Source organism: Schizosaccharomyces osmophilus, chromosome 1, assembly GCF_027921745.1.
Source record: "Schizosaccharomyces osmophilus chromosome 1, complete sequence".
Classification (NCBI taxonomy): Eukaryota; Fungi; Ascomycota; class Schizosaccharomycetes; order Schizosaccharomycetales; family Schizosaccharomycetaceae; genus Schizosaccharomyces; species Schizosaccharomyces osmophilus.
The window spans coordinates 3,897,463-3,920,511 of record NC_079238.1 but is presented as its reverse complement, the minus strand read 5'-3'; the positions used below and the strand labels follow the sequence as shown (position 1 = coordinate 3,920,511).

At 37.0% G+C, this 23,049-nt stretch overlaps 12 protein-coding genes across 12 annotated transcripts; 3 read left to right on the top strand and 9 right to left on the bottom strand.

Moving 5' to 3' along the window:
• Window positions 1-647: 647 nt before the first annotated feature.
• On the bottom strand, window positions 648-2,106 carry hhp2 (serine/threonine protein kinase (CK1 family) Hhp2; the record flags this gene model as incomplete). Its single annotated transcript, XM_056180576.1, has 2 exons — window positions 648-1,719; window positions 1,919-2,106. 2 exons carry the CDS (start codon window positions 2,104-2,106, stop codon window positions 648-650), a joined length of 1,260 nt encoding a protein of 419 aa, XP_056035281.1.
• Window positions 2,107-3,345: 1,239 nt separating this feature from the next.
• atp18 (F1-FO ATP synthase subunit J) lies at window positions 3,346-3,613 on the bottom strand (the record flags this gene model as incomplete). Its single annotated transcript, XM_056180575.1, has 3 exons — window positions 3,346-3,386; window positions 3,439-3,489; window positions 3,544-3,613. 3 exons carry the CDS (start codon window positions 3,611-3,613, stop codon window positions 3,346-3,348), a joined length of 162 nt encoding a protein of 53 aa, XP_056035874.1.
• Window positions 3,614-4,273: 660 nt separating this feature from the next.
• Window positions 4,274-5,896, bottom strand: sec2 (Rab GEF Sec2; the record flags this gene model as incomplete). The annotated part of the gene is made up of 1 exon (XM_056180574.1): window positions 4,274-5,896. One exon carries the CDS (start codon window positions 5,894-5,896, stop codon window positions 4,274-4,276), a length of 1,623 nt encoding a protein of 540 aa, XP_056035809.1.
• A 656-nt stretch (window positions 5,897-6,552) lies between these two features.
• SOMG_01780 (DNA-binding TFAR19-related protein, Programmed cell death protein 5-like protein) lies at window positions 6,553-7,288 on the top strand (the record flags this gene model as incomplete). The annotated part of the gene is made up of 5 exons (XM_056180573.1): window positions 6,553-6,623; window positions 6,768-6,834; window positions 6,890-6,965; window positions 7,028-7,158; window positions 7,244-7,288. The coding sequence occupies 5 exons, from the start codon at window positions 6,553-6,555 to the stop codon at window positions 7,286-7,288; spliced, it is 390 nt and encodes a 129-aa protein (XP_056035601.1).
• Window positions 7,289-7,951: 663 nt separating this feature from the next.
• On the bottom strand, window positions 7,952-8,838 carry rho3 (Rho family GTPase Rho3; the record flags this gene model as incomplete). Its single annotated transcript, XM_056180572.1, has 3 exons — window positions 7,952-8,429; window positions 8,637-8,709; window positions 8,775-8,838. The coding sequence occupies 3 exons, from the start codon at window positions 8,836-8,838 to the stop codon at window positions 7,952-7,954; spliced, it is 615 nt and encodes a 204-aa protein (XP_056035997.1).
• Window positions 8,839-9,329: 491 nt separating this feature from the next.
• Window positions 9,330-9,905, bottom strand: tht2 (karyogamy protein Tht2; the record flags this gene model as incomplete). Its single annotated transcript, XM_056180571.1, has 1 exon — window positions 9,330-9,905. The coding sequence occupies one exon, from the start codon at window positions 9,903-9,905 to the stop codon at window positions 9,330-9,332; it is 576 nt and encodes a 191-aa protein (XP_056035985.1).
• Window positions 9,906-10,278: 373 nt separating this feature from the next.
• On the top strand, window positions 10,279-11,259 carry efm6 (translation elongation factor EF-1 alpha (eEF1A) lysine 390 methyltransferase Efm6; the record flags this gene model as incomplete). The annotated part of the gene is made up of 1 exon (XM_056180570.1): window positions 10,279-11,259. The coding sequence occupies one exon, from the start codon at window positions 10,279-10,281 to the stop codon at window positions 11,257-11,259; it is 981 nt and encodes a 326-aa protein (XP_056035284.1).
• Window positions 11,260-11,643: 384 nt separating this feature from the next.
• les1 (nuclear bridge Ish domain protein Les1) lies at window positions 11,644-12,981 on the top strand (the record flags this gene model as incomplete). The annotated part of the gene is made up of 2 exons (XM_056180569.1): window positions 11,644-11,710; window positions 11,753-12,981. The coding sequence occupies 2 exons, from the start codon at window positions 11,644-11,646 to the stop codon at window positions 12,979-12,981; spliced, it is 1,296 nt and encodes a 431-aa protein (XP_056036053.1).
• Window positions 12,982-13,970: 989 nt separating this feature from the next.
• hrk1 (haspin related kinase Hrk1) lies at window positions 13,971-15,505 on the bottom strand (the record flags this gene model as incomplete). Its single annotated transcript, XM_056180568.1, has 2 exons — window positions 13,971-14,272; window positions 14,326-15,505. 2 exons carry the CDS (start codon window positions 15,503-15,505, stop codon window positions 13,971-13,973), a joined length of 1,482 nt encoding a protein of 493 aa, XP_056036052.1.
• Window positions 15,506-15,650: 145 nt separating this feature from the next.
• crn1 (actin binding protein, coronin Crn1) lies at window positions 15,651-17,600 on the bottom strand (the record flags this gene model as incomplete). The annotated part of the gene is made up of 5 exons (XM_056180567.1): window positions 15,651-17,022; window positions 17,067-17,155; window positions 17,199-17,426; window positions 17,474-17,526; window positions 17,567-17,600. 5 exons carry the CDS (start codon window positions 17,598-17,600, stop codon window positions 15,651-15,653), a joined length of 1,776 nt encoding a protein of 591 aa, XP_056036051.1.
• A 449-nt stretch (window positions 17,601-18,049) lies between these two features.
• hat1 (histone acetyltransferase Hat1) lies at window positions 18,050-19,438 on the bottom strand (the record flags this gene model as incomplete). The annotated part of the gene is made up of 6 exons (XM_056180566.1): window positions 18,050-18,313; window positions 18,362-18,725; window positions 18,776-18,891; window positions 18,941-19,159; window positions 19,232-19,335; window positions 19,381-19,438. 6 exons carry the CDS (start codon window positions 19,436-19,438, stop codon window positions 18,050-18,052), a joined length of 1,125 nt encoding a protein of 374 aa, XP_056035288.1.
• A 698-nt stretch (window positions 19,439-20,136) lies between these two features.
• SOMG_01772 (succinate-semialdehyde dehydrogenase) lies at window positions 20,137-21,627 on the bottom strand (the record flags this gene model as incomplete). Its single annotated transcript, XM_056180565.1, has 1 exon — window positions 20,137-21,627. One exon carries the CDS (start codon window positions 21,625-21,627, stop codon window positions 20,137-20,139), a length of 1,491 nt encoding a protein of 496 aa, XP_056035287.1.
• Between the last annotated feature and the right edge of the window lie 1,422 nt (window positions 21,628-23,049).

Genomic DNA, 23,049 nt, shown 5'->3' with positions numbered 1-23,049 from the left:
CTGCTAATGTGATATAAATAAAAAGTCCAGTGAAACATTCACAAATACTTGAGACCAGTTTACTATAATTAAATAATATCTTCGGTTAAGGTTTCAATATACTCAACGAAATGACACTCCCAGTACTGTTCTCGATGGTGCCTGACCAGGTTACTGCAAATATGAACATTTGGAAGTAAACGATCGCTAAAAAACACCGCCAAATTAAAGGATGCAGATTAATTTGATAGTTATAGAATGGAACACAAAAAAAATGACAAAATTAGAGCACAAATGCACTAAACAGTGTCTTCGTGGCTGGTATAAAAGCAAAAATTAGTCATATTACAAAACCAAGCAAGAGTCAATGGAAGAAAGTCGAGCAGTTGAAGAAAAAGAAGAAGGATAAAGTAACAAGCGAGAAACGAAACATCCGGAATAGTTCTCACAATACAAGATTTATGTCGGTCAGATAAATTCTAATGATAAAAAGCATTAAGCAAGTTTTACATTATGTAGACCAAGAAGTGATATTAGTAGGAGAGCATCTGAAAGCGTATACAACATACTCAAAGTTATGGAACAGAACAACGAACGATAATGATCCGGGTTATCTTTTAATTTCTCAAATAGACGACTGAAAGGTATAAAATTAAGGAGCATGCTCATCATTCATGGGGTTTCTTAATATGAGAAGCGTAAGAAGCCTGGAAGGAGGGATGGACGATATTGAAATCATTATTTTGAGAAGTTGGGCGAAGTTGACCAGGAAGGGGAGTGGGGGAATTACATTGGACGACATTGGTAGAATAAGACTGGGGTGTTTTCGGCAACCGGTCAGTAGCTATACGACCAGGTGAATTCTTTAGGCTAGGTGTTATTTGAGGTGGGATGCCAGCAGGGGGAGGAGATACTGCTGGAGATGGCAGGGTATTAAGGTTTCCATATGGGTTAGGAGTCAAATTTGCATTATTAGCATTAGCAGATGTTGCAGCTGCGGCGGCGGCTCGCTTTTGGTATTTAAGAATCATCCAGTCAAAAACATAGTCATACTGAATACCTTTCCGTATAAGTAAGTTTCGAAATAACCTTCTTAAATAATTATAGTCGGGTTGCTCGGTAAAAGATAGCTGTCTTGTGTAGTACATATAAGAAATAAACTCCTCGGGAAGGCCTTTACACAGTACTTCTAAGGGGGTATTGATTTTTGTGTCGCGAATTCTTTGATATTTTTGTTCTTTTGTATCAGCTTGTAAGCCTTGCCAGGGTAAGCTTCCTCGGCAGAAATATAACAGCACATATCCCAAAGATTCTAAATCGTCGCGCCTCGATTGTTCAATCCCGATATGTGTATTAATACTTGCATATCTTGCTGTACCAGTAAGGTTTTTATTATCTCGATAAGGTATATGAACGTAAGTTTTAAAATCTCTGTATTTCTTGGCAAGTCCAAAGTCAATCATTGTTATAACATTGCTGTGTTTTTTCAAGAGAAAATTATCTGGTTTAATGTCCCTATGCAAGAAGGATTTTTGATGCACATATTCAATGCGACTGATTAATTGGTCTGCTAAGAGAACAACGGTTTTTAAGGAAAACTTTCTTCCACAGTAGCAAAACAAGTCTTCTAGGGAAGGACCCAGCAAGTCCATAACCATGGCGTTATAATTGTTTACTATTCCGAACCAGCGAATAATTGGGATTCCAATATTGCCTTTAAGGATGTTATATACTCGAAATCTTTTCAACATGTTAATAAAATCATCGTAAAATTCATGTCATAGATGAATAGCTAAACAAAAATACATAAAAATATTTCACTATTGCCAACCCTCGCTATAAAGGAAAGCCAGTGAATATATGTTTACTTTGATGTTCTCGAAATGAAAAAAAATGAAAACCAGCTTATTTGACTTCGTTTTTAGTTGTAAGCACTTACTCATATTCCAATTGATGATGCCGGGACTTTAAAGGCTCAAGCTTTACTGCAACTTGCTCTCCGTTAACGACATTCAGTCCCAAGTAAATTTGCCCAAAAGATCCTGACCCAATTTTTCTTCCAATTCTATATTTATTTCCAATTTTTATATCAACAACTGACATTTTTTCTTGCTTTGTTTTTATCATCCGTAGACGGTAGTAGGTAAAATCGCATCATAAAGAATTCAAAGAGTAACCATAATAACGCCTTATAAGGTGCCCGTGCTATTAGTATGTATGAGACTACAACGTACAAAAACAATTGGCTTATTCAACGATACCGATATCGAACATAAAAAAATTACTTAATACGATATTGCTATGCTGATGGCTTGCTGAGAACTAATTTCTTTTGTTTTCACTTCTGTCATGAGAAATGAAATTTGTTTTAAGGTATTTAATCTTAGCAGAAGGAGCACACATTGTTTGCGAGTACAACTCCAGATCAGAAATGGCTTTAGGTAACGATACCTTTGGTAAATGATTGTATGCCCTGTTCCTACAAGAATACGAAAAATTAGTATTTTTATATAGTTATTTTGCACGAAAATGTTATTCATCTGTCCTTATTTCGGCTACTTATGTTGCTGATGATTTTTTTCGTGAGATTTCCTTCAACCTAAACATAAATACGAGCCCTCTAATGTCAGAAAAACAGTCGAGAGGTAACAACTTTTAAATCCCAGACTCAGTAAAAAGAACAAGTTTTGGAGTGTAAAGTAGGAATGAAAACAATTCATTCATGAACAATGTATTCTATTTTGGTAAAAAATGCCATATTGATTGTGGTTTGTTGGGGGAGGGGTTGGAAACTGCTTTGGGTATGAACGACCGAATTTCGGACTGGGTTTAATGAAATAGATTGGTGAGAAAATTTTTGCATGGTGTAATTTAGGCACAAATCATTTGGTGCTTTTTTCACTGATACATGCTTGCTTGTGCACCAGGTGAACCGATATAACATAAGTCTAAGCTCCTGGTGATACCTTTGTCTCTCCAGGTCAAGTAGATCCCGACAGTTTCAAGTCCAGAAAGATCTTTAACACGAAATGCTTTTACACTTGATGGTTTCAGTGTGTGTGGATGAGAGGGAAACTCTTCGTAGCATCAGAAAGTGCCTCTCATCGAATATCATTTCGGTAACTTGCAGGCAGTTTTCTTTCTTCAAGTAGACCAGGTTGTTATATTACTTCAAAAATACCATTAAATACTACAGCATTAAACAGATCTAGAAACTCTGAAAAAGCAACAACGTATACGAATGTGATAAAGAGAAAGGGAAATACATTGACTGTTGTTTCATCTTGTGGTTTATTGTTATTAATTCAAGAATGAAGTTTCTTCATTGTTGGACAAACGATCATCGAAAAGAAACGGGTTCATTCATTAATGACCAGATGCAGGTTTCTCGTTCTTCTTTTCTTCCGCTATTCAAGAGTCAGCATTTCTGGTATACTTCAATTATTTAAATATCCTTACCAGCAAGAAGAGCATTACGGAGCTTGTAGGTTCCATAAAAGATGATACCACCTAATCTTGTTAGTCTTCATTCCAATTCACTTTATCCTTGCTTCTTTTACTCACCTCCTAAAATGAAAGGATACATAGGCTTTAAAATAGGTGTAGAATAAGCACGAAGTCCAAAGAATGCCATGTTTGTTCAACAATACTTTATGAGTGAAGAAAGGGGGGAGTGGAGGATAGATGAGTGGAACCAATTCGGAAGTCGTAGAGATATATCCACTAAGTAGGATCATCTTTTCCAAGTTTTTTTTTTTTTTTTTTTATTCAAAATTTACAATATTTTTTTACTTGTATTATTTTTACTTTAGATTACTGTTTTAGTTGATTGGCATTCAAACTTTCGCTTTCAGAACTTAGGAATGGATATTCTATACGAAAGCTCAAATAAACCAGAAGTTTACAATTAGCAAGAAATGCAAAATGAAATTATATCAAAAACTTCTGTACGATTTCGTTTATTATGATTCGCAACTTCATGAGCTCTTATCTTACTCGAAGGACTTATAAACATTTGTCAATATTAATTGCCGTAAGATAACTCTACATTAGTGTTGTTAGAAATTAAATAAAAATAAAAGAATAGGTCATAAATATGTTCATATTTACAGCATTATTGAACGTTCCCTCCCCATAAATTCGTTTTCTTATGTTCGATTGTGAGCATAACTTCAAAAAACGTTAAATCGATGATCCTTATTAAAGTACCATCAATGAATAAACTAGTATTCACCCTTGCCAAAACTTAATTTTGAGAGGGAGTCATTTGAACAACAGAAAATGACAAAATCGATTAACCGCCAAGTTCTTTTGCTAATCCGGTTCGTGAATAAAACATTGCTTCACGCTTAAGAATACACTCGGTCCAAGTTTTCTCAACAGAACAGGAATCCCAAACACCTTTAGCAACTTGGTATAAAAATGATAGAAATCCACAAACGCTGCGTAATCTAGCGACGCAGTAATTACAGCAAGCATAAGATGTACCATCGGGACGAGACCGAAACTCAAAAGAGCGAAGGCTGTCTTCCCTATTATCTCCACAAAGGGAACATGGAGAAAATGCTTGCGATGAGGAAGAAGACAAAGGGTTAATAATTAAGGAAGCATCTAGAATAGCAGCATAAATCGATCGACGAGCTAACCACGACAGGCCGACTGCGTGATCCAAGCGCAATGTTGGATCAATGTCCTCTTCAACGCATCGTTTAAAATAAGCAAATTCTCGAAGACAACGCGAAGCAGGCGGTAAGAAAGATGGATGAGACGGTGATGAAGATGATTGCTTTGTATTTGCTGGCGGGAGGACCGTACGATTTTGTAAAGCGACATTCTTCAACGATGAGGAAGAAGACATACGGTTTAAACTGGTCCTTGGTTGAACTGATTTCGAGGAATAGGTTAACAAAGCATGGAACTCAGAAAAAGAGGGATTTTGAAAGTTCATTGCTTGAGAAAAGTTTGCCTGACTTGTGTTCCAAATGGCGGAATTTATGGGTGTCACATAGTTGGTAGAAGGAGGAGGTGAGTCTGTAACGACGACTGGCGTAGCAGGGGGGGAGGCACTGCTAGACCTGTCTTCAACGAGCGTTCGTACACGATGAACGTGAGAAGGGTGGTGAATACCTAGACTGGTGGCTGCTCTCTGATCTTGCACTTGCTCAAGATGGCGGTGAGCGGCGGGATATACATAATTGGAATTTACTGACGTCCTAGGACTTTCGAAGGAAGCCGATTTTACATGATTAGGGGCACTTCGATGTAAAGTTTCTTCTAACGCTGGTGTAGAAGAACCCATACTAGTGATAGAAGCCGAATCATGAGCAGAAGAACCGGGTCGTATAGGAGAATGAATCGTCTGTTCATAGGAATCGGACATGTTTTGCATGACAGACTTTAGCTCTATCAGCTGGGATTGGGCATTTAGTAAGAGAGTTTCGGTATCGGCTAATTGTTTTTGGAGTTGAGAAGCACGTCGCTGATAAACGGATGTTTCTTTCTTAGCATCTGCTACCATTCGATTCGCTTCTTCGAATAAAGAGCTAGTTAATTCTTCAATCTCAGTTTGCACGCGATCCCGCTCAATTTCTACGGTTTGGTATTTTGCCTCCGTTTGCCGTAGTTTCTCCCCTACATCTTCGCTTTCATTTGCGAGCTGTTTGGTTTTTTCCTGAGTTGAAACACTAACTTCTAACTTACGGATTCGTTCTTCCAGCACTTCGTTTTTATGGATTTCATCAGCGTATCGTTCATCTAAGGCTGCTTGTTTTTCAATTGCAACCAGCAATTTGTGTGAAAGAATTTCTTCCTCAGACATGGCTCTAGTTTTTTCCTTCAATTCTTTTTCATTATTCTTCCTTATGTTTGTTTTCACTGCGTTGAAGTGATCAGTCGACTCAACCGATACATCAAGCATAGAGACAGCTTGTATGTCGAGGACCGCGTAAAACTAATCTTTGGCGTTCAGCAGCACCTGCGTTTTTATGGCCCATACGGTACTTGAATCCTTTTTATTTAATTTACACTTGTCTAATGAAACTTTGCATAAAGTCCGTCACGAGGAAATGAGAAAGTTCTGAGTGTCATTCTCAGTCGTTTGAATCCATCCTCTAATAACCTATGCTGCAAATTTGTAAATAGAATAACGAGAGGTAGTAGTAGGGACTAATCTACGGTACGTTACGTTAGTAAAACTTACCGCGGAAGAAATAATATTTAGCGGTGCACTATTTCAAGCTTCACTATCCATACTTTCTTTGGAGTTTCATATTACCGCATTTTTTTTAATGATACATCTTAGGAATTCGTACTATATTTTTAATGGAGTGCTTTGTAATGCATTATTTACTCCTTTATAAAGATTTCGTGTCTTCAAACGCACGGTTTTATTGAGCTTTGATTAAGCGTTCAAAAGTGCCTTAGTTCTTTCTTATTTTTAAGTTCTTTTTTTTTTTTTTGTAGACTCCAAAGACGACAGTTCGTGAGGACTTTGCACGTTACGTCTTTCCATTTGTTCAACCAAGAAGCAAGAAAAATTCTATACATTCAAGGCTCGTACTTTAGTTTTTCAACATGGATGAAGAATTGCAAGCGATCCGTCAAGCTCGACTTGCTCAATTAAAGGGTCAGCAGCAACCATCTGAGTAAGTTACATAGGGACATGGTTAGGAAGTTCCAACTGATATATTTATCAACCTTTTAGTCGAATGCATTCATACATGAATGTTTTCTTCTTCAGAATTCAGTCTTTTTCGTCCCGACAACACCTTTTATTAACATGCGAATAGACCTCAAAATGCTCCCGCAAATCAAGGTCAACAAAAAGAAGCCACAGACGAACTTCGTCAGAACATGGTATGATCCAATTTCATTACAAGAAGGACGTAATTTACTGATCTCTCTTTGTTAGCTCACCCAAATACTAGAGCACTCTGCCCGAGATAGACTTCGTCGTATCGCTCTAGTAAAGCCTGATCGCGCTCAAGGTACGTCAAGCGTTCATTTGTGATAATTTTTTTATTTTTTTTATCTCTAACATGCTCGTTAGCCGTTGAGGAACTATTGCTTCGAATGGCTAGAAGTGGCCAAGTCCTACAAAAGATTTCCGAATCTGAATTAATTGAGCTTCTAGAACAGATCTCTGGTCAATTATCAAAACAAAGAGAAACTAAGATTGTTGTATGTACTTGTTTTTCTATTCGGCTTGGCGTTCTCTTGTCAATGTTCTCTTAAATTATCTTTCAGAATGTTAACATGTTTGTAGTATAGTCGCCGTGCCGTTGATGATGAAGATGACTGGGATCTATAAGTCATTACAAGGAGGGAAAAGGCTAGCGAGAATCTTAGTAACCACCATGAACAGTGGACGTTTAGAGCTAGAGCAATAAGTAGAAAAACTCTTTCAAAAATCATCATTTATGGAATTTATAGCTACCTCATGTTTATTCAGGACTTTAGAAACTAATATACAATCATCGAAGAAGGAATGAGATGTATTTTACAATGATATGAAGGAATTAGCAATTTAATTAAATAAATCCCATATCAAGAATAGAAAAAAGAGAAAAAAGAACGAATCGTAGAAAAAGGAGTGAAGTTCATAAAAACCTACAAGTCAAACAAAAAGACAATGCTATCGACAACTTGCTGGTTTGGTGACAGAGCACAATGGCTACTTCAGAATAGGAACACGCGATAGAATGGCCAAAAAGCATTAAAAAGCCATTTACCGCATTAATATAAAATTGTAAACAATAAAGAACGGAAAAGCGGATACCAGGTCGAATGTCCTAAACGAAACTTTTATAGAAATGACGAGAAAGGAAATACGGCAGATAATCGGAAAAGCTAAGAGTCGTAGCCTATACAAAGGAGAGAGAAGGTTTCTGTACAATATAGACGAGTATGTAAAAAAAAAGGGGGGGACGAATTATAGAATGGTGTATTAAGAAAGTGGCCTCTCTCTGACCATTTAGCAAATGATACAACCGGTTTTGTGAGAACTATCACCATTGTCTTTTGCACTACGTGGTTGAGCAGCCAGAGCTACTCGAGCTGCTTCTGTGAATGCCTCGTTGACACCTCTGTTTAGTTTCGCACTGCATTCAAGATATCGTACAGCGTTAATCTTTTTCGCGGCCGCAAGGCCTTCTTCATAACCTATAAGTCTAGAGTTTGCTTGATCATCTTCTGCGCCACGCAAATCGCATTTTAAAGCAACTAAAACAAGCTTGACTGACGGGCAATTGCTGGAGACTTCTGGTAACCATTTGGCGACGACATTTTCCAAGGAGTCTGGCGAGTCCACAGCAAAACAAATCATAATGACATGTGTGTCAGAGTATGAAAGTGAACGCAGTTGATCGTACTCCTCTTGACCGGCTGTATCCCATAAGGATAATTCTATGCTATTTCCATCCACAAATATATCATGAATATAATTCTCAAAACTAAGATGTGTTAGGAACATAATTCAATCAACGGCAGGGCTGAAATAACAACACAAAGGAAGCACTAAGGGATTTCTGAATACACGAAAGAAAACACTGTCTTCATTTGACAGCACAAGGTGCTCTATCAAACAAGACAGGCTTTCATATTGGAAGAAATCAATGGACGGTTTTCCTTTGGAGTTTTTATTATACAAAGTAACTTACATGGTAGGTTCATATACTTGAGGGAAGTACCCCTTCGTAAACACGTTTAGCAGACTAGTTTTACCAGCAGCACCTAAAATTATTAGCCATTTTCACATTCCCCGTACGAGACATTTCACTAAGCAGCAATGCTCTTACCATCACCCAGAATCACAATTTTTCGGTAAATTGGTTTTTTCTTGCGTCCAAAGCAGCCTACCATGCTTGCTACGTTTTCTTTAATTTTCAATGATCAAACAGCTCTTAAAGAACTAATGAGCAGAATAAACGAGTTTGGTTTTGGATGAAACCAACACAACTGAAGAACTACTTACGCAAGAACCCCTTCGTTGAAGTGTAGTTCCTTGGACCCCACATAGAATATTTGAAACATCCCACTTGTTGTACTCTACGAATAATATATGTGTGTAGTCAAGTCGTTACCTGATAAATTGGTTCTACATTTCAAAGTCTTATGTTGCAAGTAGGTATTTGAGAAAATGATAAATTCAATAACGACCTGGTTTTCTTTTAACCTAATCATTTGTCGGCATAATCTAGTTTCCCTTTAAAACAATTTATAGTGACTTTTTCCCTTACAGCCGAAAGACTTTCCCAAGCATTACTCAATGATATATTATGCTAGTTTAAAAAATCGCGAAAATTTAAAAAAGGAATTCTAGATCATGGCTAATATTTAGTTTAATAATTTTTTTAAAGTTTCAATACTTTCTGTTGAATAGCTGCGAAATCGTTTAACAAGTCAATGTACTGTTGTACCATGATTATCCATTCGGAAACGAAAGGAAGGATTTGATGTTTTTTTTGTTTCTTTATATATTTCAATTGAAATAAATAAAACCATTCTTGAGAAGGTTTGCAATCTTGAAAATCTTTTGCGACTTTCATTGTAGTTTCGAATGTTTCGGACAATTTTTCACAAACCATCCTACAGAATTTCAGCATCCGTTCAACATGATTTTTTAGTAGTCCTGTCATTTTTTCCAAGCATTGGTTCTCTGTGTCTTTAGAATGCTTCCAAAGAAGGTCTTGTTGACAAAGTCTTCGTTTAGCACGAAGCAAAATGATTTTCCGTCGACCCAAAGTCTCGTTTTCTTCATCGAAGTAATGAAAGGCATCTTTTACAAAGTCTTCTGGTTTCTCCATATTGCCTTCTGGGCGCATTCTTGTAATCCTTCCAAAGGTAGCACATTCATCATCAAGGTTTTCCATGTAAGATTCCCATTCTTGTATGGAGTCCACTAAAATATTTGGCATTGGCCTTACCATGTTAATTCAATATCAATTACAAAAGGATGAAGGAAAAAACGCGACAGTTGTGGATACCATGCGCGTACCACCCGTTGTATAAGAACACACAAAGGCGAGATTCCCTAAATGGTGTATAGTGGATATGAAACGTCCATGAAAGGTAGTCAAGTGCCCTTGATATTAAACTAAAAAAGAAAGGAAAAATGGGTTGATGATTGAAGAAGAATTCTGTGGTTGCTACTTTTTTCAATACTTACTACTACTAGTCCGAAAGAAAGAAAAGCTAACCCATGTGGTAAAAGAAGGGGGAAAAACTAGTAAACTGGGTCTTTAGTAATTTTACTGTTCTTTCAATTATTTCATTCAATAACGCTACGAAGCATTTTTACTGATGGCGCATTTTTATCATATACGATTCTTAAAGGTTCAACCGGTGAATGCAAGAGGGTCAAAAACGGGTATTATTAAGGCGGTTTTCACTCTGACGACAGATCTTGGAGAATTTTTTTATCCAGAACGTTGTCCGCTGCAAGTTGTGGTCGCGGATGTTTCAAATGGAAAACCTATTCCTCTTAAAAGCGAATCTGTCGTCTGGAATGGGTATGAAGTTGCATCGACCCTTTCTATTAGCATTCCAGTCAGTTCAAAGCAACTTCAACTAATTCTTTTTCCGCAAACGACTACACCCAATATTTCGCCGCATGAATATCATGTCATACTACCTGTTTGGAGCGACTCCTTTTCACTGACTAAAAACGAAGGTCCCAAGCACGTTTGGCGATATTTAGAACATAATGATTGGGAGCCTTTTGGATTATGCTTTCTGGAACAAATGGGCGAGAGTATCGCTAAACATATATGGGACGCAGGGATTATTCTATCTGAGAAAATTTTAAGACAAGAACCAGAATGGACCTTATCAGACAAGAAAGACCTACAAGTATTGGAACTTGGATCTGGATGTGGGATTTTAGGCATTTCTGTAGCATCCAAGTATCCAAATGCATCTGTTTGTATGACTGATTTGGATGATGCCCTTGGTATCTTACAAGCAAACATTACTAAAAATCAACACCTCCTCCACAATAATATATCTACCGATCTATTTGTATGGTCATCTCAAATACCGCCTAAACTGCAGAAAAGGTGGGACTACGTTCTCATGTCCGATGTTATGTATAACGAATCTAGCTTTTCTTCCTTGGAAACAGCCTTGAAATTCCTAATGCAAAGTCAAACCAGGATCTTTATTTCCTACAAGAAACGTCACGAAAATGAGAAAACTTTCATGGATCATCTTTTGCAGTGGTGTATTTTAGAGCACGAAACTGTTCTTGACTCTATCATATTATATTCTTTGGTAAAAAAATAGCATGCTTTCACTTGAATGATGAATGGACTCAGCATCATATTTTTATTTTCAAATGATTGCACGCGCAATGGCAAGTAGGTAGGCAGGTATGAAATACCCTTAATGTCATCCTTTTGAATCTTTTTTTGATGGATTCCACGATTCATTTTCATAGTGCTTGTTTACTAGTCTAATGCATCGTACATGACATCCTTCTCTCTAGAATCGTTTCTACCAATTCCTGTATAAGTTTATTAAATGTATATTTTATTTTCCTTTTACTTAGTTATGTGATTCTCTTTCTTAACTTGTTTACAGTTGGTTACGTCACATTCGTTTGACTCAACGAAGTTACTTATGCAATTTCATCCTGGTTCTTCAGGAAGTACCAACAACTGATTTAATATGTATATGCAATTCTTATTTCAATTGGCAGTTATTTCTTTTTCTTTTAGAGTTTTTGTAGTACAAAGTATGTTCTTTAATTGAAAGTGACTCATACTAATCCCGAAAGGTTTGGGCGAAGCAAGGGACCTGAGACAGACACCGGTGTATAATGCCTATAAAACGAAAACAGATGTTGTTCAAAAAACTATTTACGTTGATAAACAGCAAACACCCTACAAGCCTACATCCGATTCCTGGCCTCAACGCAAACTTGATGATTTTCTGAAAGGCCATGGAGTAAAGTCTTTGGATGCTCCAAGCGCAGAGTCGACGTTAGAACCTTGGAAGTCTCCTTTTCAATTAATTTCTAATTTGAGGGATAAGTATTACCCTCATGAGACTAGCACGAACGAGTTGAGGGAGTCAATGAGCAAAATTCCTGAATTAGGTGTATGGATCTTTGATGCTTGGTCGAATTCTGAACTTTCAGAGTGGTTAATAAAACATAATTTTGAGGTTCCTGAGCCCGGGACCAGGGAACAATTGCTGGAAACTGTATTTCAAGCATTTTTGGAAAACACCGAACTCACCAACGAGGAATTTGAAACTTGGTCAACTAATTTGCTACTTAACTTGTTGGATGAAAAGAATGTACGCATTCCTTTAGGTGCATCACGCGAAGACTTGACTATCCTTGCCAAACGCTATTGTTCTGCTGAGTCAGATGAGCTGGAATATAATGTAAGCTCAAGAAATGAAGAGAAAGAACTTCCCGCTTCATTTATGAAAGAAATTATTCATTTGTGGTCTGATGGCCGTCTCATCGACTTCTTAAGAGAAAGGGGTACTCCCGTTTCTGTATTATCTCCTCGTGAGAGTTTATTAAGAAACGTATACAATCATCGTTTCACACCTAGAGCATTCTCTCCTTCGAATGTCTTGGATGGATGGTCTTCTGAAGATCTTTTGGCGTGGTTGGAAACCTATCGTAAAGAAGATAGCTTATATTCGAGCCTTTTGTACAACACTCGTCATGACCTTCTTCATACTGCAAAACTATTTTATATGGATGCTGTTTCTGAATGGTCTGTAGCAGATATTGAAGTTTTGAATGATTCTCTATTCTCCCATCCTACTATTTCCAAGCAATCTAGCTGGACTGAAGAGGAATTGAAAGAAGAACTCGAATCGTTTGGTGAACTAGTTCCCGTACCATTTAATAACCAAGAAGCCTTCAAGCGATTACTTCCTCATCTTCATTACTACCTTCAAGGCCCCTCCTTCATACGACGAATCAAGCACTGGAAAGCAGCTTTAGCCAACTATTTGAGGGAAGCTTACATTTTGTCTCCCTAAAAGGTCTAAAACATATAGTATACGGCTTTACGTTTTTTGGATATGGTTATTATTATCTTCTCTTTTGGGTTCGTCAATATTTTTTTTTTCTTTTTTTTGATTTATGCTTCTGTTTATTGGCATCAATCCGTGTAAAGTGTTGCTGCTTACTTTCAAGACATCTATGTATTTATATTTACTTTTTAAAAAGGATAGGGTGTGATAGTTATAAGTTTAATATAAATGTCGGTTACGACAAATACGATTCTCAGAATATTAGCAATTGTTATAGATAATTAATTAAGTATCCGCTGCCCGGTATACAAACAAGAATGCATCAATAAGCAACTGACGTTTGAGAATAAATCGGATTTCACAAGCATTCGTTTGATATTCAGTCGCGCAGACTTGCTTCTTTTTTCTCGTTAGTCAGAGCTAAGTCTCGTGAATTCTGATATTCGTCCCTACAAACACGATTCGTTAATAGTCAAGTGAATATGCAATTTGCTTACCTTTGTTGCTTCAAAGCGGGTTGCATTATATAAAACTACAATCCAGTTAGACTTTTCTCCTTTTCAGCAATGTTCAACCAAAGCCATGAATTCATCTCGAATAACCGTAAGTGATTTTTATTGAATTACATACAGAAGAACAAACCCCCAAAGTCAGCGCTATCATTAATCCTGAAGTTCTTCCAAAAAATGGATTCATTTTTGACAGTTATTAGAATGTCAACTTTTAAGTAGAGTTCATCTAGAAGGCTCGGCGGGCAGGCACGTACGCTTTAGGATGAATATATCTTATGAGTAAGTTACAATGGAAACTGCAGGTAAATATATATGAATATAAAATATATAATTAGAAAAACATGAATTAAACACCAAAAAAATTTTGTATTTTTCGAAAGGAAAGTCTCAAAAAAGTTAGGTTTCAATAGAACCATAATTAAATAAGCAATGCACAGAAATATTCCATAAAGAAGAACAATGAGAACGATACAACTCATAGGTTCACTCATCAAACCGCTGACTGACCCATTCATCAAGAGAAGTGGCGGAAGAAAACGCACAGTTCTGGAGAGGACACGACCCTCTTCGGGAACGCTGGAGCGGTTCTAATAACTTAAACAGTTTTTTAAGACGTTCCATCAACTGTTGCTCATGATGATCGCGAGGTTTAGGGATGGTTTTCCTATACAGAATTTGATGTAATAAATAATGTAACCAGAGAATGTTAGTTTTTGGAAAGTATTCATCCCAATGCCCTTTAGTAACTTTGGCCATCAGTCTGTAAATATCAAATTGATAGTCATCTATTATGAAAATGGATTAGTTTCACTATTCCGATTAAAAATATCGTACGTACCTCGTCCATTAAATAAATCAGGGTCATCAAATTCATTAAATATAGGAGATGACGAACCTGTATGTCGCATTCGAGCCAATGTAAAATCAATTAAGGTAATGTCAAGTGAATCAGCAGTAGAGCTTCGTTCTGGCACTGTCAATGAAGTATTAGAAGAATCGAATTCATCAAAGGACACTTCATCCAATAAATATGAGAGGTCCTCATCGTCTCGTCTCTTTATTAATATATTCCCCCAATGCATATCTCTATGTTCAAATTCAAAATTTCTTTCGCCAATTGCAAGAACCTTCATTGTTTTATTAAAAATCAACCAAGCTTCAAACCAATTAGACAGTTCCACATGCTCCAAGTCTGTACCACTATGATTTAAGCATAGTATACAATACAGCTGAGATGAATGATACCGGTTTGGTCGTTCATTCTCAGATTCTTTCTGCAAATCGTATTTGTCCCATTCTTCGATTAAAATTGATGGATATGTTCCTTTGACAATAATTGCACGTCGAAGATTTACATAACCTTCAAGTTTACTAAGCTTTTTAGTAATTTTTAGCTCGTTTATGATGTCTGAACAGCGAATCTGATTTTTTTTTCCAAAAGGCATAATTTTCAAAACAATTGGCTCATCCTTCTCTACTTTGAAGACCTCACTATAGCTAGCTTCCCCGATTTTGTATATAGGAGATTTGAACGATTTAATATAATCTTTAAAAGAAACCGGCATTTCTTGATCCACTAAACCTAGTAGGAATGCAAGCTGGGTTGGCATTTTGTGAGAATTTTCTTGAAGCCGTGTATTTGTATCCGAAGTCGACTTCGGTTCAGAAGTAGAAGTATTCAGAGCACTGTTATCTTTTGTTTCATTTATATTCCTACCATGACTTGGAACAACAATCGTGGGCACCAAATGCAAATTACTCTTTGAATGTCTTCCATCTGTTTTATCAACAGCCTTAGGTAATGATTTAACTGATTTATCTTCACTCCTTTTAGCGCCCGAAGACTTTTTATCAATTTCAAGCGAAAAAGACGAGGTATGCTTATTAAATTCGTTGTTTGTTACATTAGTGTCAATCATGTGTAATGCTTGAGGTAATTCGTCCAAAGAGGCCCATATGGCATTATCTTTACTCACATAACGTCGGCGAGTGCCATATGTTCGCATACCGGAAGGCATTTTCAAAGTGGATATGGAACATGTGGTCCTGTGTTTTGTGATGGTGGTGGTGACTCAGGAGAAATTCAAAACACATATATAATTAGTAAATTAATCTTTGAATTTAAAAGATTTATCAATTAATTAAGAAAGAAAATGATAAACCTTAAAGGGAAAAGTGCTTTTCTATAGCCTCAGAGAGTTTCGTCACCCTCTCCTCTAACTGAGCAATTTTCCAGTCTCGAACAGACATTTCTTCCTTGTATCGTTTCTCAATAGTATCTAACTTTTGAACAAGATTATCATCTTGGTCAGGGGAAGAAATTGTAGGCATCCGAGATACAGATAACTCTTTTTCACGCTTAATTAAAGCCTCATTGATACCATTTTCAACCACATCCTTCTTTTTTTCCAAGGGCTTCGCATGAGCAGAAGCAGGAGCTTCTCGTTCAGTGTCTTTCTTTTCTGACTTTGTGGCCTGCTCTGGCAAAACCTTATTTTCTAATTTCTTCTGCGTCTCCTTCTCTAAAGATTTCTTCTCTCCAGGATCTTTCTTTTCCTCTTTAGAAAGCTCCTTTTCTTCTTTCTTGTTTGATGAAAAATTTTCTGGAGCTTTCTCTTGTGCAGGCGAAGCCCTAGCTGGTTCTTCTTTCTTAGAAGGCTTTACAGAAATAGGTGTCTTATCAGCATCTTTCTGAACCTCTTGCGTAGGAACCTTAACGGTTGTTATTTTAGATACTGGACCTTTAGTCTCATAAAGTAAAGACATGTCCATTCTATCAACTGGAGCATCCTTGCCAGAGAACCATTCATCCGCAGATAAGCTTGGTTTTCCGGAAGGAGCAGGAGGATAAATGTCGCTCTGATAAGCTTCAGAGCGTCGAGGAACGATGAAACTAATAGGTTCGATGATCGTATCGTTAACAGATTTATAGGCACGCATAACCTCGTTTTCGGCAGCGTTTACGCCTCTTTTTGGAACAAAAGCCATACCACGTTGGGGATCAACAGATTTAAATTCAGAAAGATAATGAAAAACATCGTTTTCAAGTTCGTAATAACGTATGTTACCGTCACCTTTTCCGGCAAGGTAAATAACATTCGTACCATCATCCCAAAAAGGCATTAAAATACCTGAACCAGAGTCTAAAGTATTGAAACCTCCAATTGGTTCAGACATATTAGCAGGATCCCACAGAGCGAGTTGTCGATCACTCATTTTGCTAAATCCGGTGGTAGCAATACGGTTTAAGCTCCCAAGCCAAACGCTTCTCGAATTCTTCGCTCCAGCATGACCATTGGAAACTGAAACTGGTTTTTCGGTACGAGGATCCCAAATTCGAATTTTCTTATCACGACCCGTACTAACAAGCAAATTTCCATCAGCGTTAAAAGAGATAGATTGACAAATTTCATTCATGGGAAGTGTTACTTGAGCAATTCCTTTCTCACAATCCCATAATTTAATGGTTTTATCAGCACTTGAAGACGCCAGCACATTCGCAGCTGCAGGATGAAACTGGATATGCCCGACCTTACTTTTTTTATGGTTAGTTAAGCTACATTCCTTGCCTTAACATACCGACTATGTCCTGTTAAATGAGCAACAGGATGCACATCTTCGTAAGGCTCCAAAACTGTGTAGTCTTCAGGAACTTTCCATAGCATAATCTATCTTTGTAAATACTAGCTCATAATACAATAACTCACGAACCTTGGCGTCATCACCTCCAGATGCCAACACCTGGTCGTGGAATGGATTCCAATCGGTATCCAAAACAGCAGCAGTATGACCACGAAATAAGTTGGCTTGATCAGGGAGTTTTCCTCGATTTTGTAAGGGAATGACAGCAATAGCACCGCCGGCTCCTGAGTTCCAATTGACACTCAAATAGAAAGGATTCGCGCTTATTAAATTAGAATCCCAAGCATTGTTGCTGAGCTAATTCAACGTTCAGTATTCGTATACATTCCTCGTTACCAACAAACCTTTATATTATCATAACAAAGCTCTTTCTTGCATGTTTGTCCAAAGATATGACCTTACTAGGTTAGCAGGCAACCTCTAAATAAAAGACATACGATATTTGCTAGCTCTCACGAATCTTCCGCTCATTGTACAAATGAAAGCAAAAAAATTAACTCAAAATTTATTTCGTTCAAAAAAAATTACACAGCCGACTTTATTTAGGCCGGAATTGGAAAGAAAGGTGGTTCTGGCGGTGGTAGATTGGTTTGGCTATTGTATTAACAAAAACAAGATTACCTTTAAAACATCCAAATGTATCTTAAACATATATTAAAAAAATACGATTCTTGTCTATTTATTGGTTGTTATAATAAATCAAACACGAACGAACTAATTGAATTACCCGCTAGTAAGAGTCTAATGCTATTAATTTATTACAAAAACTGAATACTAAACCAGTATCAATTGTTTCTTTTTAATCGCAATGTTATCAAAGATTGAAAATTAATGCGGTATTGAAGCAGCAATAAGAAAGTTGGATAACAATTGGAAAGTTACTTTTGCAGAATTAAAGCATTTCATTGTCAACGAGTTTTCTATTTTGTTTTCTGTCGCTTTCTGGATTCCTGCTTGGATAACTTTGGTAGCTTTTTTGCGATCTTTTTGTATTCATCAAGTTGATTTTGGTAGGCTCCTTGGATTTTGTCAAGGCGATCAGGACGGTCTAATTGTAGCAAGACATCCAGATTTTGACGAAATATTCTTTCCTTGATAAGGAGACGAAGTGCTTTCCTCTCCAAGAGGGTCAGATTTTTCAGTTTCATGGTAAGAGCAATCTCACAGCAGCGAAGAAACTGGCGCTAAATAAGAGGTTAGAAACAGAACTTCACTTAATTCATTCAAATTACCGGTGGTAGCTTAGTGGCTGATCTTTGCGAGTGCAACCACTCCTTTGAGAGAGGCAAATGGAACCCTGGACTGGTAAAAATGTTCATGGATTTTAGTCGTTGGAAATCACAACGGTCACGAAGAGCATCAAACGCTTCAGATGAGTCCTCCACAGAGAACTCAAGAACTTTTGAATCCTGTAAAAATATGTTTACAATAGCGTTGTAAAGCCTAGAACCATGACCTTCTTTTTGAAAAGGAGGAAGTATCACAAACTGAGAAATACGAGGCCGCTCACCGTCGGTTTTGGTCTTATCCCATTTGTAGTAATTGTAAGCAGTACAATACCCTCTTAAGTAATACTGCTCATCGTTGATTTCATATCTAGTGTGGCTTGTTAGTCCTCAGTTGGCAAAATTCATCCAGACACATACAATAAATAAATGGTCCATTTGGGATCAAATATATCAATAAAGGACCCACCCTCGATAAAGAATAAAGAAAAAATTTGTAGATACTGCATAATTGCACCAATGTCACTAGGTTTACTCTATATAAGTCAGTGAATGAATGTATAAATGCCAAGAGGCGATACCTACCTTCAGTATACAAAAGTTTCGTTCATCAAAAGAATAATTTTCAAGGACAGGGATATCATGAACGTTAACCGGCTTCAAGTTTTCTGGAACCCGATCATCTCTCAAGTATTTCGACAACGTTTCATCAACGTTTGTCGGTTCTACTCCGGATTCTGGAGCAAGTCGATCGGAATACACAACTTTCAACTCTGGTTTCATTGAAGGTAATGCATATTGAATCTTCCATTCGTTAGCATACATAACATTCTTAAAGTTTAAAAGTCGCCCTGTCATTTATTGACAAACTCATACCTCTATGTTAAGATTTTTATAGCCGTACAGAACTTCCGAGTCCCCAAAAATATTATAGGTAAAAGTAGGATGAAATTTACAGTCAATTTCTCCCTTTTCATTTTCTATGAAAGATCGTGTTAGCAACTTAACTATGAACTGCAGCATACTTTGAACAATAGTAATACATTCGTTTGCATTGTGTACCCACTCGTCAAGATTGCTCATGATTAACGATGTAAGCAAGCTCACTGCTTTCGCTCGGTTTGTTTTGGTAGAATCTTGGTGGTGACTTTTGAGTTACATTGTTACCATAGAAGTTATACGCATGTCAGAAGTTGTAAAATAAAATTAAAAATACCATTGTTTTTGCTGTCACAGGTTGAATCTCACTTGTTATGAGAATAAGTATTCAATGGAAAAATGTGTAATAAAAATTCAGTAAATTGTATGTTTGACTTTCAATTGGATGCTTTGGTACTACTTGGATTGAATAGCAATAGCTTCCAGGGATCTGATTCACTAAGCAAGTTGTAAGGACAATTTATTTAGCTAGATCAGTCAAATCTCCCAATCTGAAGATTTGCCAGGTAATTTGCGCATTTTTATGATTTGTAACAAAGTTTTCGTCTAAAACTATTTTCTTTGTTTATTCATTACATTCATGAATCCTTATTGTTATACAATAATAATAACACGACATTAGTAATATCGTATATGGGTTATGACATTTGCAGGATGACTTAAAACATATAAGAAATTGATTCTTTTCGGTAATATAAGAAAAAGAAAAATCTACTTCGTCAGTATATGATGGCAAACCTTTGGTGGAATACATGTTTTTTAGACAGGCTACAGCAATAGGCACAAATCTCATAAAATCATTAAATTTCCAATTGTTCATAAGCTAGAATTACTTAAATCTATCATTGAGTCTTAAGGTTTATTTCTTTGATGATCATGAACTCTTCAACACCATGACGACCGGCTTCTTTTCCGAAACCGCTCTGTTTGATACCACCAAAAGACATGAAAGGCTCGTCTACCAATTCAATGTTTGCACCAACGAGACCAACTTCGAGCTCTTTAGCCACATGGACTAAGGTAGTGACGTCCTTTGAAAAAACATAAGCAGCCAAGCCAACTTCGGTGTCATTAGCCCACTCTAAAACTTGATCAACATTGTCGAATTGGAACAGGGAAATCAATGGACCAAAGGTTTCTTCGCAGGCGACGATCATATCTTGGTTCAAGTTTGTAAGAACAGTGGGTTCAAAAAAGTATCCACCTTTGTCGGTAATAGGCTTGCCGCCTGCTAATAACTTGGCACCCTTTGAGACAGAATCCTCAATATGGCTTGCCATTTTATCACATCCTTGCTTGGAAATCAAAGGACCTAAACCGGTAGAAGGATCAAGTCCGTCACCGACCTTTATGCTTTTGACTTTCTCTAGAAGCTGTTTACTGAATTCTTCATATATGTCCTTGTGAACGTAGACACGGTTAGGGCAGACGCAAACTTCACCAGCACTGAAGAATTTGATATTGCAGAGTGATTGCACGGCTTGATCAACAGGGAAGTCGGGAAAAACAATGAAAGGGGCGTTTCCACCCAGTTCCATTGAAATCTTTTTCACCGTACTAGCACTTTGGCTCATAAGGATTTTTCCGACATTTGTACTTCCTGTGAAAGAGATTTTACGGATCAAAGGATTGGTAGTTAGCTCTTTGCCATGTTCACTAACATTGGAAGTAGTGACAACATTGATAACACCTTCAGGGAAACCAGCTTCCTGTGCAAGTTTGACAAGGCCAAGGCAAGAATAAGGAGTACTAGCCGAAGGCATGATAACGATAGTACAACCAGCAGCCAATGCAGCACCTCCCTTTCGAGTAACCATAGCACTAGGGAAATTCCATGGTGTTATTAAACCGGAAATGCCGACGGGTTGCTTTACGGACAAGATAAAGTTGTTCATTTGCAAGCTGGAAGGTGCGACATCACCAAAAACACGAACAGCTTCTCCTGCATACCATTTGATATAGCCAATTGAAGCAGAAACCTCCATATCAGAGTGCGAAAGAGGTTTACCATTTTCCATAGTGAGCATCTTTACCAAATCTTCTTTGTTTTCCTCTATCAGGGTAGCCCAGCGACTTAATAGTTCGCTTCGCTGTACATGGGTTAAGTTTTTATAGGATTTGAAAGCGTCCGAAGCGGCCTCTATAGCTTTTTTGGTCTCATCCACAGTCATATCGGTTACTTTACCGACTTCTTGGGTGTCTGATGGATTCTCAACGGAAAAGAATTTCTTGCTATTCGAAGTGAACCATTTTCCATGCACAACGCTAGGAGCAACGGGTTGATTAAGGCCAAACAATTCAGGGCGATGAAACAAGGAAGCTGTTGATGACATGATGTTAAGGAATAAATATCTGGAAGTTAATGCAATGGACAGATGAAGAAATAAATAAATAAGAGACGAAACAGAATGGAAATCACGTCGTAAAGAAAGCGAAAGGGAATCAAGGAAGACAATTATGAACTCAAGAATAAATAAAACTTGTTGGCAATGGAAGTGTCCTAGACGTGGTTTACGAGGAGATATATAACTTTTTCAACGAACAATGATATAATGTAGTAATCAAATAGAAGAAAGAAAAAAAAAAAGAAAAAGCTTCCATATGTGTTTATATCTAGACTGACGTTATGTTCGGTAAATGAAACTTTTTTTTTTCATTATATGAAAAATGAAGTGTATCATTTGTGTTTTTGGAAATGCCGGAGGGAAACTTGAGATAATTAGAAACAAAATATAATTCAATTGACAGTTTTTGAATAACAAACGAAGCTGCAGTTGTCTCTGAAAGCAATTCTGCGACCCATTTTGCTAAGAATGAACAGCTGATTAAAAGACGTAGCTACAAACTATTCAGTAGGTAAAAATGGATCCGAATAGGCTTACGTTTGTTTTATTTTCAAAGAAATGGTTAGTATCAACGTTGAAAGCACTGAAAGCACTTTGACACATTCAAATTGTTTACAAAGCCGACCTCTGTCATCCATTCCTTCATCCAGGATTTAAAGTCAAGGAGAAGCGAAATATTGTTCTCTGGGTTTTCAGGAGAGGTTCCCAATTCGTATCAGTTTTTGCAGTTAGAAGGAAAATGTCTAATGAAAGAAACATCACTTATTTAGCTTCTATATTGATGAACACTTGGGTTACTCATAAAGTCTTGGTCATTTTCCTTTTTCATGACTTCGTGGACACTTGGGTTACTTTCCATTTGAAACCCTCAGACGTCATAAACAAATAGCCGACGGATGCTATGGCACGCAATTTTGACGTACTAGAAATTCAGGATACCGATTTGCGAAAAAAAAAGGTGTCGTCATAAAAACGGGAGCGAATATGTAAACAAGCAAAATAAAACAAAACAAAATAAGAAAAATGAAATGTAAACAAAAAAAAAACAAAAAAACGATAAAAAGAAAAGACATTGTAGTTTTATTTGAAAAAGAGTTGATTTGGTAGCAATTATGTTATATGAAAGTATATTTAAACAATAAAAATCGTCAGAAAGGTAGACTTCTTTCTTATGGTAGTTATGGAGGTTTTCTTTGTAACTAGACATTAGTAGATAGAGATATTTGGTTATTTATCTCTTTTTTTTTTTTTCATTTCATTTAATTTCGTTTCCTTCTTTTTCTTTTTTTTTTTCTTTTTTTTTTTTTTGGCTACGTTTGTAGTCATACTTAGCTATAGTCTTCGCAGGGAAGAAAAGTAGTTCTTTTCGCTAAAGTCGTGGATCTTAGCTAGTAAAACATCTACTCCATT